We start from the raw sequence: 14311 nt of genomic DNA, 5'->3' as shown, positions 1-14311 counted from the left end.
AGTTCCCAAGGTTAAAAATTTACTCAACTGATACTAATCAGTCAAATCAATGGAGATCTTGATATGATCTGATACCGGTGTTTTTTTGTGTGTGTGTGTTTGCCTGTGTTTGAAATGAATTAACTAAATTTGTTTAATTTCAGGATCAAGATGAAACAACGGAGCAAGCATCAGATGCGGGAGTGGAAGAGGCTGGTGAAGAGTCTACTCCACAGGATGGAACAAGTGAGGGCAGTACTTCTGCCTCAAGATCAACCAGTCCTGGAGATCTTGAGGAGGACCCTGACAATGGAGAGACAGAAAATATTATAAAGGACAATCTAGAAAATGACAATTTAACAAATGACAACTCTGTAAATGACAATTTAGTAAATGCAATTAGTAATTTAGATGAAGAAGAACAAACTAACAGTGATCTGATAGACACATTAGAATCTTCTGTTGCGAAAGAACAAGATGAAGAAAGTGCATTAAGTGAAGAAATTGTTAAAAGTACCTTTGGCCCCGAAAATACAGATAGCCTCGTGCAAAGGACTGAGAATAAGCTGGAAGGAGGAATAGAAACCATTGATAAACAGACTGAGAATAAATTGGAAGGAAGAGTAGATGAAGACATAGATAAAAGGACGGTTGCCATGATACAGGAAAAGTCACAAGTAAAAATAGACAGAAAAGTTGACGAAACTGTAGAACAAAAGATAAATTTAGAAAGAAGACTTGAAGACAAATTTGTAGAACGAATTGAAGAAGACAGTATCAAAGCAATTGAAAGAATGGTTGAAAAAGGTGCAATATGTCATAAGAAGCCTACATTAGAGGCAAAGTCATACCCTGCAACGGTTATAGTTAAACAGGAACCAAAAGAGGACTATGCGTCGGCATATGGCTATGCTAGCGCCCTCATGCATGCAAATAATAGAATGTATAAACACGATGAACGCTACTATGGCGAAGTGAAGCAATCTCGCGATACGTTTGTGCATAGTGTTAAGACGGAAGGTACCATTATACCTCCGGTTGAAATACCTCTCAGTGCTATTCACGATTGTAAATCTAATGCTTTGGACTTGCGTAAAAATATTGAAACGCCCGTCATTAAAAAGGAGTTTTCACCACATTCTAGAGATGTTGTCATCAAAAAAGAGATGCCTCCACATTCTAGGGATGTTGTCATCAAAAAAGAGATGCCATCACATTCTAGGGATGTTGTTATCAAGAAAGAGATGTCATCAAATTCTAGGGATGTTGTCATCAAGAAAGAGATGTCATCAAATTCTAGGGATGTTGTCATCAAGAAAGAGATGCCATCACATTCCAGGGATGTTGTTAAGGGAGAGGTCATTGACCTTTGTACCGAAGAGGAAGACAATGATGATCAAGATAGCGATAGTGATGACATCATTGTCCGATCTGGTCCGTCACCTATTCCATATATTGGCGACCAAGTAGTATACACATCAACCTCTAGAAATACAAGGTTAGTAGTCGCACTTTCTACATTTGTGTTATACAGCCAATACCAGATTGTCTCTGAAAACTTGAAACTCCCCAATACCAGAATTTTCTTGAGGTGCAAAAGGTCCCAAATTCATTTGTACCATTAAAAACACATTAAGAATACCAGAATTTCTGGAAAACCAAACAGCTCAAAGGTGTCCGGTATTGGGAGATTTTTTTTTTTGGCTCACAGTGTTCAACTTTAATCTCCAAAAAAACCAAACACGCTTTGCTGAATGTTTTTTGTGAGATAATTAGAATATAGTATTAAGCTCTGTCACACTATCAAATTAGTTTGACAAAAAAAGTGTGATGTGCCCAATATGGTAGTGATATGTTGTCATCGTGTCCGTATATGGGCACATTGCATTTTTTTATAAATTTTGATAGGGTAGACAGAACTTTAGAGTATTCATAATCAAATGTTTTCTGTATACAGCCCATCTAGTTTAGTAGTCTTTGTAAAATTTATTTAAAAGAACTCTTAATACGTATTTTTAGATTCGTTCGTCACTGGGTTCGTGGGCATACTACATGCAGTCGAACAGACCTAGTTTTCTCAGCATCGCCAGAAATGTTAAAAAAGCGAAAGGAAGCAGCATTAAGAAGAAAAGCTGAAACCGAGGCTAGAGAAAATGATGAACAAAAGAAGACGAAGGAACTAGAAAAAGAGAAGGAAAAACAAGCAGTAAGTACTCTATGTGGTTCAGTGTTTCTAACAGTCGATGATGCTGTGTGCAACATAAAAAGAATGCAATATAAATGATGTTTTTTTGGGGGGGATTTAAGTTCAAATTTTATTTCAAATTTTCCTGTCATTTATTTGTTTATTAAATTCTTTGTACTGTTGAATGCAAACCTGCTAATAAATATTTTTGTTATCAATGTTTGATTTTGTTTTGCAGACAAGACCTTTAACTCCACCAGCCAATGTTACAGCAGATGCACAGATCACAGGATCGTATGGGTTACAGCGCGGGCCACCCCCACCTCATGCTTACGTACCTCAGCATCGGTCACCGCACATACAATATCCACCACATGACATGCCTGCCTTACACACTCTGCGAGAGTATGCACGCCCTCATGTCGGCCTACCACCAGGGCATCCGTTGCAGAGAGACTACACAAACCTTGTGGGACCAGACCCTATTATGCGTATGCAGATGCAGTCGATGTATCTTGGCGCCAACCGCGAAGCGCAGATTGATCTAGTGGAGCGAGAGTTACGGGAACGTGAATTAAGAGAACGTGATATGCGAGAACGAGAGATACGTGAACATCAGGAAAGAGAGCTTCGTAGACACGAATTAGAACTACGAGAACGACGTGAAAGAGAATTCCGGGAAATGAAACCAGGATTTGAAGGTTTCTACGGAAGCGGAACACCAATACCGGCCTACGCCATTCACCATCCGGGGGAAACGGTTATTGCTCCGCATCAGATTGCAGGCATACCCCCATATTTACATTTTGCGCATCCAATGGATAAACATCCAGCAGTGCATCCGTGCTTACCTCCTGGCCAGATGGATAGGTTAACAGCTGAACGGTTACACTCTGAGCAAATGGCGGCCATTAATGATCAGTTGATCGCCGCGAACCGACCTGGGTCAACACCACATCATCATTCACACTCGCATTCGCACACACACCTCCATCTTCATCCGGATCACATGGTAATGCGTGGAAATGAACCAGCCAGTGGTCCTCCCACGTCGTTACCATACAGTCCTCTTCCTCCACCACCATCTTCTGCAGGTCACCCTCCACCGCATTTGATCGCACCGGGTCATTTAGTTCCAGGTCACATGAATGAGGTTCTGGCTATTCACGAAGAACATCAACGAATGTTGGAGAGACATCACTTTGCAAGACACTAAACATTAAAAATAAGATCTGTAACAAAAATAGAATATTTAATTTATCAACTACATAAAATGAGTAGGTATTGGTTGTTTAAAAGCGAACTCAGATTGTGTCGTATGACAAGCCCTCCATCCATGGTTTTTAGGTCGGCGCAAGAACTTTAAACGGGTTTGAATTTCTCTCGACAGGACGTCACGTCCACCCTCGTTTGCAATACAATAGTGACTCGAGTAAAACCCTCTCTGTGGTCTGAAGACAAGTTGGTGATAAGTGTTAAAAAACACAATTGAATTGTGAGTAATTTGCATTTGTAAGTGTTTGCTTACAAACTTGGGATTGTAAGCCTTTCTCTTACTTCGGTTTTGGCCTTAATGATTTGTACAAATTGTGTGCTAGATGAGAACCAATTCTGTATTTCAGTACTTTCTAGCTTTTACAGAAAATCCTAATTGATAAAGATAACGCAAATATGGGATGAAATCTAGTGGAGAAAGTAACAGATATAGCTGTAGAGAGTTAGAATGTAAATTAATTAAGAAAACGTCATCGATAAGGAACGATAGCAAAGAGAGGAATTACAGACAAATTTTAGATCATGTTGGGGAGATTTTTGGGAATTTTTTTTATTAGAAAATAAAATAAACAATCATGGGTTTGCAATGTGGTAAGAATGGTTGTGGTACAGTATACCATTTGTGAATGGTTGTGGTACAGTGTACCATTTTGTGAATGGTTGTGGTACAGTGTACCATTTGTGAATGGTTGTGGTACAGTGTATCATATGTGAATGGTTGTGGTACAGTGTACCATAATATGTGAATGGTTGTGGTACAGTGTACCATTTTGTGAGTGGTTGTGGTACAGTGTACTATTCTTTAATGGTTGTAGTAAATGTACCATTCTTTAATGGTTGTGGTACAATGTACCATTTTTGAATGGTGGTAGATTGTACCATTTTTTTCAACTTCATTTACACCGCTGTACTGCCGTACATATAGATTAAGTGTACGTCACTTCTGCTAGACTAAACTGATGTAGACACAGAAATATATAAGTTGTAATCGTTATTTGTTGTTGATAAGGAGACTGCATATAGAATTAACACTGTACTAATCAGGGAAGAGTTTAATTGCACTCTTCCCTGGTATAGTACTCATCACTGTGTTTTTTACGGCGAATAAACGTTGTATACGTTCATTGTTATAGTACTGTACTCTTATTAAAAAAATTATGTAAATAAAGTAATTGTTACGTGTTTTTATTCACCTGTCTTAACAGATGCATCCACGCATGTTGAAGCTGACATAAGAATATTATAATTAATATTGTTGTGTTTATAATAAACTTAATGACGATGTACAGTATTGTAAAGATGGGAGATCGTTATCTAGTTATCTCTATTTTTATGTATTGCACATAACAATAGATGACGTCATCGACCTGGTATTAACAAGTACTGCTTGAAATAGGACAAGGGTGGTTAAGGTTTATAATTACTATTATTAATTTATTTTAAAAAAATTTGGAAGATAAAACCATGGGCCAATGGGCAAGTTGGTTACAAACAATACAAACATACACAGTATAATATTAGTTCATAAGATCCAAGACCAACATAAAGCCGGCCACTGATGTGAACCTCTACCTACTAAACACTGAAACATCCCTCTAAAATTTAATCATACCACACCATAATAACTTATAACATAGGCTTATTATTATGCAGGCGTGTTGTACAGTTCCTTATCTTGTTGTAAATGTCACATGATTACGTAGATATAATATTGGTGAATTGAATATTGATTATTTAACATACACTGACAAACATCACTATGAAGCGTTGTTATTAGTAGTTGGATATGGTGATTTAGCATTTGATGCATTTTAATACATATATTTTATGTCAACAGCAGTAATTATACATCGATACGCTTGTTTTACTTGCGTTGTGTCTGCGTCCTCGCGTTGCGTCCTGATGTAAAGCTTGGCTCTCACTAGGACGCAACCCAAGCGGGAGTTGACCAATGACAAGCGACCCATTGTATAATTCATCGCTTGTAAAGCGTGGTTCCACTAGAACGACGTTGTGTTGCGTCTCTAGCGGGAACCACGCATGAGTGTGAACCAAGTTCAGATTTGTTCTCCCACTACTAGGACGCAACGCGAGGACGTAGACGCAGGCAAGTTGACCAATGACAAGCGACAGTTCGAATAATCTATCGCTTCAATTCTCATTGGTAAAGCTTGGTTCCCACTAGAACGTAACGCAAGGACGTAAACGCAAAGCAAGCGTTTTAACCAATGACAAGCAAAGTTATAGACAGAGCAATCACAAGCGAATAAGCCATCGCTTGTGATTGGTCAATTCTCTTGCGTTGCGTTACGTCCTTGTGTTGCGTCGCTAGTGGGGAACCACGCTTTAAATCATTTACGCTGCGTTACGTCCTTGTATTGCGCCTCTAGAGTGTGGAGTACAAAGCTTTAGTAATTTAGACCAATCACGACGCGATGGATCGTCCCTAAATCCGAACTCAGCGTCAGCGCATCTTCAGCTGTTAAATCATAAACCGTGGGAGAAAATCAATAATTCGAACCTGGTCAAACAAAACGTAGGCCTATGCATTCAATCACCCATCGTAATAAAAATTAATCACTAAAACGTGTGCAATATTAAAAAGCTACTCATATTGGCATTAACATTTTAGGACTGATGTCGACTGTATGGGGAAGACTGTGCATGCCATGTCATTTATAAGGATCATTCAAAAAGTAAATATATTGATTATTTGTAGGCCTATTTATAGTATTGTTTACTTGTTTGTATCTCTGAGATGTAAGTCTACTGTACCTCCATTTATGGGATGAGGCAAATTGATGGGGGGCTGGAACGCTAGGAGATTGAATATTATCTGTGACTTAAATATCTCACGACAGTAAAGCAAAATTACTACCCTGTGATGTGTGATATTAAAACATGATCATAGTACTTAGTAGTATAAAGTTAAAACATATAGGCGTAGAACTCAATGTAGTCTCTGTAGTGTCATTTTTAATGTATTTTATTTTAGATGATGATGATGTTGTTAAATTAAATTTTTTACTTTATACGGACGTGTAGTCTTCTATCCCCGGAATGTTATTTTCGTGTCTTAGAGACCAAGAGTTCCGTTCACACGTCAGTCCTATAAACCATTTATTTTTAAATTTTAATTTATTTTATTCTAACAATATTTTACGAGGGTGGTCTATTTACACCCAAAGATGTATTGCCCTTAAACATCGAATTATTAATAAAGATGAAATGTAATGCTTAAATTCAATTTCATAGACTATTCCTAATTAGTAGGCCCCCATGTAGGATGGTAGGCCTATATCATTTCTTCAGATTAATATTCCTTTTATCGATCCAATTTTGGTCAAAGTGAATACTTCTGTGACAACAAAGACTGTGTATTCAACTAATTATCAATATATAAACTTATTATATAAACATCGACTGTGTAGGCCTACTCAGTGGTACTTGGTATACCCGGACTAATTTCGAATCAAATTTAATTATCCGATAAAAATTTAATCCATAATAGGCCTATCCATAAAGGTTCTGTGTGTCGAGAAATAATTATCAACGATAATCATGTCATCCGAATAAAATTATTTTTAATTTAATGATCAGGGAGGTCGGGATGCACCCGGGCCTATGATTATGTTTGATTTGTTTATCCTTTGATCCAAATAACAATCGAAAATAAAGATGAAACAATGTAATTCGTCATGATTATGTGCACTTGAAATTAAAACAATAATATTATCCGGTAATTTGTGTCATTGCTGTTGTTTTACACTTTCTGAATCTACAATTTAATTAAGCCTACTATATTTACACTCCTTTGTCCCTTGTGTTTTAAATCCTTTAAAATAATATGGTCTTCAACCTTGCTGAAAGCATGGTGGCGCTCTTATTTATGACGTTGACGACGTACGCACCCACACCATAGTCAATAGAAAGTAAATAGCGCAAACCCACCGACGCGTACATCATGTCAGTGTCGTGTATCTATAAGATCTTAAGAACAGCCAAGTTATCAACTTGTTCGTCGATTTGTGTTTGGTCCCGTTTTTATACTATAGTATAAAATGTACTTTCAAAATAAACACCAATGATTATTAAAAGTATAGTTTTATTATGGAGGTGAGTTACTTACTGTCTTGGCCTAGAAAGGCTAGTCTACTACTACTAGGCTTACTAGGCCTACTTAAACTACTCTCTCTAGTGGGTGGCATAATAGACCTCTAGACTATAGATAGGCGGATATCAGCTGAGTATCTCTACTATCACTCAGAGAGCAACCGGTGACCAGGCCTCTCTCTAAAAAGTATGCTAACTAGAGGATTCGTGTAATCCGTGTAGGCCTAAACCATGGATTAGATGCCTTAGTATTTATGCCCGGTATTTTTGGGTATTTTAGGTTTCTTTTTTTTTTTTTTTTTCGGTTGTTATAATAATATTTATTCGGTCATCAATGTAAAAATAACCAGGAATGAGAATAGGCTAAAGCCCAAACAGATTCTGCACTCACTCCATACAATACAATCAGTTAAAGATAAAACCATATACAAGAAAAATACAAATAAATTATACATAACATGAAATATAGTGTTTTGTTAGAGCAGCCTTAAATATTGAAATTGTTTGTGAATCTTTTATGTCATTTGGTATTTGCTCCTTGTTAGATAGTAGGCGGACTGCAAATACAACTGTGTGCCTAGGTAGGCTAGTAGAGTAGAGTGAACATTTTTTTGTTGAGTTGTAATGTAGCCTATATAGTAGTATAGTACCGTTTTGTATTTTTGATGAGCAGAGTGAGTGAATGTGATGTTTATTTATTAATTATTATTAAATTATTTATATTTATTTATTAACTAAATTATTCATGCTACTATAATGTGTAGGGGTTTTGGCAAAACAAGGTCCTACTGTGCCTAGCTGCATCATACATGATGGTGGCTACAGCATATTTCTGATTTTTACACATGCTTTTCTTTTCGTTTCAGAACAAACAAATTCTTCTATATACTTTGGTTTGCTATGGAATATTTATGATATGTTTTTGTATGTTCTACACACAACAGTATGTCAACTCGCATGCCAAAGTACGATCTGACTATTTGAATGCCAACGCGACATCTCTATTACTCACAAAACTATATCATATACCTGCTCAAGAGGACACTTTTCTTTATGTGAATAAAACTTTGATAAAAACAAGAGAAGAAAATGAGAAGACATCAGCCAACAGCAGTAAAGTAGTAAAGCCCACAAAACCACCTGAAATCATTTCTGTCAGAAAATATTACATATCTTTAGCAGATAGTAAACAGGTATACATTATTCGATTCATGTATTTAATAGCAAGTTGGTTAGATTGCTGTAATTTCTTTGTTATTGTATTTATATCAAATGTAATCAACCAAATTTCATTTGTATCTTGTTGTGTAAATGACAATACTATCGTATCGTAATTATTCTAAAGATCATGATATGGACTCGAATGGACAAATAAGTGTTGTCTGTGCCTACTTCTTTGTAATTATACACACTGTTCCTATTTACAGTGTTTACCTTAAAGATGTATTGTCCACTTGAAAAAATAATTCTTAACAACATTTTTGTTGAATATGCCATTTTAATGAAACTTTGACCAAAAATTGAATCGAAAAAGCAAAAAATTGTCAAATTGGCAGCCAGCCAGTGGGTTTTTGGTTGAATTTAACCATTTATTTTGTCAATTTATATAAGTGAAAACTTTATTTGTTTTCATTTGTTTTTCTATGGAAGTGATTAACTTTATTAAAACTACAAAATAACATTAAAAGTCTGATTTAATTAATCTTCATTTTTCATGTTTTTGGGAGACAATACATCTTTATAATGAACTTCATATAGGAACAAACTATCACAAGTTTATATTAAGTAAGCAAATATAGTAACTGCAGTAGAATATTTTTTACATGATCTCTTAAATTGATTTAATGTTTTTCAGACGCTAGATTACAACTGCAGCGTGTGCGCGCTGGTATCCAGCTCTGGACAGCTGATGGGACGAGGACTCGGAAAAGAAATTGACGCCAACCAATGTGTGATTCGAATGAACAATGCTCCTTCCGGAATCTATCATGAGGACGTCGGAAATCGCACAACTATCCGCATGGGTTCCTTTAATGCTGTGAAGGCGTACATTAATCAAAAATATCTGTTTGCTGGCGATGTGTCTCCTGATGTTGTTATCACTTGGGGTTTGTACCAAAAGAAGCATGAAGGGATACTAAAGGCTGCCAAAACATTGCCAAAATTGTACCCCAATACCAAGTTCTATGCCGAGTCCCTCAAGGGGGAAGATTACGCAGGTATCATCTTTGAGAAGGAGACGGGTTTGAGCAGGTGCAGTAGAGTTGTTAACTTGACATTGTATTGTAGTTTTGCTTGGTGGTCATAAAAACAAAATTGTACAATGCTGTGATTTAATGCTCCAATGCACAATGAGGAAAATCCAGAAGAAGGCCTTTACATCACATAGAATTATTAAATTGTCCATAATAATTTCATTTTGCTGGGGAATTTCCCATAATTGTGAATATTAAATCAAAATTTCACTAACTTTTAATAACATTAGAAAATTACATATTATCAAAGTCTGCTACAGTACTATTACACTACAGTATGTTAACACTAAAAATGGCAATTGTACAGTTTAAGTATTTTAGTGTTTTTTTTATTGACAGACAAAAAACCAAGACATGGTTATCAACTGGCTGGTTCACCATGCTTATGGCCATTGACATCTGTGACAAAGTGAATTTGTATGGGTTTATACCGGAGGATCATTGCCAGTAAGTAACCCCGCTCCACGGTTCTGTTCCACCTGTTAATGTAAACTTTTAATAGACATTTATTTTTATTTAAAACTGTAAAATAACAAAACAATAATATAATAGCAAATAGATGATGAATAATTGAACAGTTAACGGATCCCAAATAGATGATGAATAACTGAACAGTTAACGGATCCCAAATAGATGATGAATAACTGAACAGTTAACGGATCCCAAATAGATGATGAATAACTGAACAGTTAACGGATCCTAAATAGATGATGAATAACTGAACAGTTAACGGATCCTAAATAGATGATGAATAACTGAACAGTTAACGGATCCCAAATAGATGGAATCCACGTCTTACTGGGATCTTTAGTACTAAATATAATAGAAAACAAACTGTATAATAACTTAACAACAAAACATTAGCATTTATACTGTACAGTGCATTTATACTGTACAGTAAAGCTCTGTCTACACTATCAAACTTTATGTGACAAAAAAAATCAATGTGATATGCCCATATATGGACAGGATGTATCATATCACTACCACTTGTGCACATAACACATTTTTTTTTTTCAAACTAATTTGATAGTGTAGACAGAGCTTAAAGCACTTTGGACCAATCCACTACACTTTTCAACACCTGATCAATGACCTTATTATTTAGCTATCTTTCTATTATATAATTAAAGTGTTCTAACTTGTCATTTGGTTTTTCAGAACACATCCAGGTGAGATAAAGAAGTACCATTATTATCAAAGTCCAAACAGCAGCTTGGCTGAGTGCAAGTACTACTCATGGAATGAAGCACGCAAAGGAACTGGACATAGATTTTTGACGGAGAAAGCAGTTTTTGCCCGTTGGGGTCGACGTTACAACATGACGTTTCACGCACCTTCATGGAACATCACAATGGATGAAAAAAAGATTGAGACACCGTTTATGAAGAATCAGAACAAAGCAAAATTGATCAAGAAAAGGTACCCAGTAAAACGTCGCCACCTATAGTTCAGATAATTGATATTTTAAAACCGTTGTCTTTCCCACTGAAGATACTGTTGTATCTTGCTCATCATTTTTTATGCGACTCAGTAAATGTTAGATTATAAATTTTTAAATTTAAACAGCATAAATGAGATAGAGTTCATTATTTATATTTTGGGATTTGACATCTTTGATTTTGAATTAATGTTGAGTGTAGATTTTCCGTTGAGTATTCAATAGCATATTTTGAGTAAGTACAAATAACCTTGCGTTTGTTAGCATTAAATTGCGTTTGTTTACGTTAGATCGCGTTAGTTATGGTTAGTTAACGTTAGATCATGTTATCGTTGAATCATGTTAGTTAATGTTAGATTGCGTTAGTTAACGTTAGATCGCGTTAGTTATGGTTAGTTAACGTTAGATCATGTTATCGTTGAATCATGTTAGTTAACGTTAGATTGCGTTAGTTAACGTTAGATCGCGTTAGTTATGGTTAGTTAACGTTAGATCATGTTATCGTTAGATCATTTTATCGTTGAATCATGTTAATTAACGTTAGATTGCGTTAGTTAACGTTAGATTGCGTTAGTTAACGTTAGATTGCGTTAGTTAACGTTAGATCGCGTTAGTTATGGTTAGTTAACGTTAGATCATGTTATTGTTGAATCATGTTAATTAACGTTAGATTGCGTTAGTTAACGTTAGATCGTGTTAGTTAACATTAGATCGCGTTAGTTAACGTTTGATCACGTTAGTTAACGTTAGATCATAGAACGCATTAGTTACGTTAGATCACCTTTATCATAAAATAAAAAAGTACTAATAAATAGGTTTTTATTGCAATATGTAACATTAATATTATCAATTTGGACATATTTTTTTGCATTCCATATGAGGCTGCTTTAAGACACTATTATCCCAATACTTTGGGGTTTTGGCCCATTTTTCTTTATTTATTTACTGTATTTTGGTTTATGCTTTTCTATATGCTAGAAAAGCTAATTGTGTGCATTACAAAACGAAAAAAACAATACATAAAAATATCAGACAAAGAACACTGACAGATATTTAATTAAGGTGATGGTTTTACATGATATTATTATTATTGCATTATTGTGCAGTTTAGAATTTCTGTCTTTTGCTATAAAAAGTATTCGTGTGATTGCTTTGTATGCATATAGTTAATAAGTTTGCAGTCGCATTGTGTAATAAAAAGTTGCTTTAAGAGAAAGTCGACACAGACTGACCAATCGTACTGTGTTAGCTAAAAGTACAGTATATTATCAGATTCACTCAACTCTACCAATACCGGCGGACAACATTTAGCTGCAATAATACAGTATGTCTGGTTTTCTACATTTTTTTTAATGGTAAAAAGGATTTGGGACCTTTTTGACCTCAAGAAATGGGGTAGCGCTGAAAGGAAATCTAATCCGGTATTTAATGGTAAAAAGGATTTGGGACCTTTTTGACCTCAAGAAATGGGGAAGCGCTGAAAGGAAAGCTAATCCGGTATTGGAAGAGTTGATTCTATTACCATATGGTTTATTTATTAGGTATTTACAAGTAAACCATTGATTGGTTAAAATAAATTATATTTTTCTAAAAATGAATAGGTAAATTATATTATTACCTTATATATACTCATTTGTATAGAAGTAGTTAAGCAATTTTGCTTGTAAGTTAAGAATAGCAGGGAAGTAAGATAATGGACACTTTTGGAATCCAATAGAAGTTAATACTCTAGCCACTTGAGGAATGTGTTCCCCAAGTTAATAGAGTGCTGTGGCTGTATTCACCATTCACACTTAAGCTTAAGGCCCATTTATACTAGGACGATAACTATGAACGATAAATATATAAACATGCATTTTTTTTACATAAAACAAAATAAATTAGAAAGGTTTTCGTTCTAGAACTATAGGATAATCATTTATGCTGTCTTTGATAAAAATAATATTTTTAAAATTCCAATCAAATGGCGTCATGATAAATAAAAACAATAAAATCGTTGTATTGTCACGATATTATTGCTCTTACTAATCATGACGTCATTTGATTGGACGTGTGAAAATATCATTTTCATCAAAGGAAGCATAGAAGGTTATTCTATAGTTTTAGAATGAAAAGGTTTTATATTTCGTTTGTTTATGTATGAAAAATGCACATTTGTCTATTTATCGTCGATCGTTATCGTCCTAGTGTAAATGGGCCTTAAGGGAACACCTAACTTTAAAATTAAAAAACTCTCCTATAAATGCAATTTAAGGGAAACTTGCAAACTTGATTTAAGTGAAATACTTAATATTTAAATATTATACAAGAAATATCTTGCTTAAGTTTGATTGGGGAATATGGCCACTGGTTAGCAATAACTGCTGTATAATCATTTTTACATGGTCCCGGTTTTACTTAACCAAGATGGACATTTTTAAATAAAATGTTTTACATTATAATTTCATATGTAGTTTTCAGTATTGTGATTATGCTTTAAGTAAATATATACATGGACAAAATATTCAATACATAGCAAATTAATTACTACTTAATTTAAGTGTAGCATTTATGCTTTAGATCATACAGATACATATTTTATACGGTATTGTAATTTAATTTAATTGTGATTTTTGTCAACATGCTTTAAAAGAGTTTGTACATTTCATTAAAAAATAATCCTGTTTTGTATATTTTGAAATATTTTTATTAAGTAAAAAATCAGCAAAATTAGTATTCAGTAATTAGGAAAAAACTACATTTTGATTTCTTTTTTATAGTCAGAATTTTTGTGGACTAATAAATATTAAAATGACATTTTGACTTTTTTGCTATGCTCTTTTATTTATTTAGATTATTTTATCACTTTCAATCAAATACACTAGTCTGCTGCCATGCCTTCTATGGATGCAGTCTCGCAATTTAAATACGTCTGTGTCCATCAATGTGTGTCCATCAATGTGTGTCCATCAATGCGTGTCCATCAATGCGTGTCCATCAATGCGTGTCCATCAATGCGTGTCCATCAATGCGTGTCCATCAATGCGTGTCCATCAATGCGTGTCCATCAATGTGTGTCCATCA

At 34.9% G+C, this 14311-nt stretch overlaps 2 protein-coding genes across 3 annotated transcripts in view; both read left to right on the top strand.

Annotated features, from left to right (window-relative positions):
* Window positions 1-4584, top strand: part of LOC140044440 (uncharacterized) — a 29880-nt gene extending 25296 nt beyond the window's left edge. The window contains exons 15-17 of the mRNA XM_072088952.1: window positions 144-1477; window positions 1999-2185; window positions 2403-4584. Of these exons, the coding sequence (XP_071945053.1) occupies window positions 144-1477; window positions 1999-2185; window positions 2403-3380 (2499 nt within the window). The 3' untranslated portion in view covers window positions 3381-4584. The remainder of the gene's footprint in view (window positions 1-143; window positions 1478-1998; window positions 2186-2402) is intronic.
* Window positions 4585-6079: 1495 nt separating this feature from the next.
* LOC140044439 (alpha-N-acetylgalactosaminide alpha-2,6-sialyltransferase 3-like) lies at window positions 6080-14007 on the top strand. 2 transcript variants are annotated; one of them, XM_072088950.1, is made up of 5 exons: window positions 6080-6135; window positions 8419-8745; window positions 9408-9805; window positions 10147-10254; window positions 10969-14007. In XM_072088950.1, exons 1-5 carry the CDS (start codon window positions 6088-6090, stop codon window positions 11255-11257), a joined length of 1170 nt encoding a protein of 389 aa, XP_071945051.1. In that variant the 5' UTR covers window positions 6080-6087; the 3' UTR covers window positions 11258-14007. The 2 variants fall into 2 exon arrangements, with proteins under 2 accessions (XP_071945051.1, XP_071945052.1); XM_072088951.1 differs by lacking the exon at window positions 6080-6135 and adding an exon at window positions 7390-7555.
* Window positions 14008-14311: the final 304 nt, after the last annotated feature.

This window comes from Antedon mediterranea, chromosome 3, assembly GCF_964355755.1.
Source record: "Antedon mediterranea chromosome 3, ecAntMedi1.1, whole genome shotgun sequence".
NCBI lineage: Eukaryota > Metazoa > Echinodermata > Crinoidea > Comatulida > Antedonidae > Antedon > Antedon mediterranea.
This window is presented reverse-complemented; position numbering and strand designations above follow the sequence as displayed.

Bases quoted from the DNA above. Each gene is read 5' to 3' on its own strand.
- LOC140044439 (XM_072088950.1), top strand. From the start codon at position 6,088: ATGGGGAAGACTGTGCATGCCATGTCATTTATAAGGATCATTCAAAAA. The intron at 6,136-8,418 runs GTAAATATATTG...TTTTCGTTTCAG, and splicing joins TTATAAGGATCATTCAAAAA to AACAAACAAATTCTTCTATA. The intron at 8,746-9,407 runs GTATACATTATT...AATGTTTTTCAG, and splicing joins CTTTAGCAGATAGTAAACAG to ACGCTAGATTACAACTGCAG.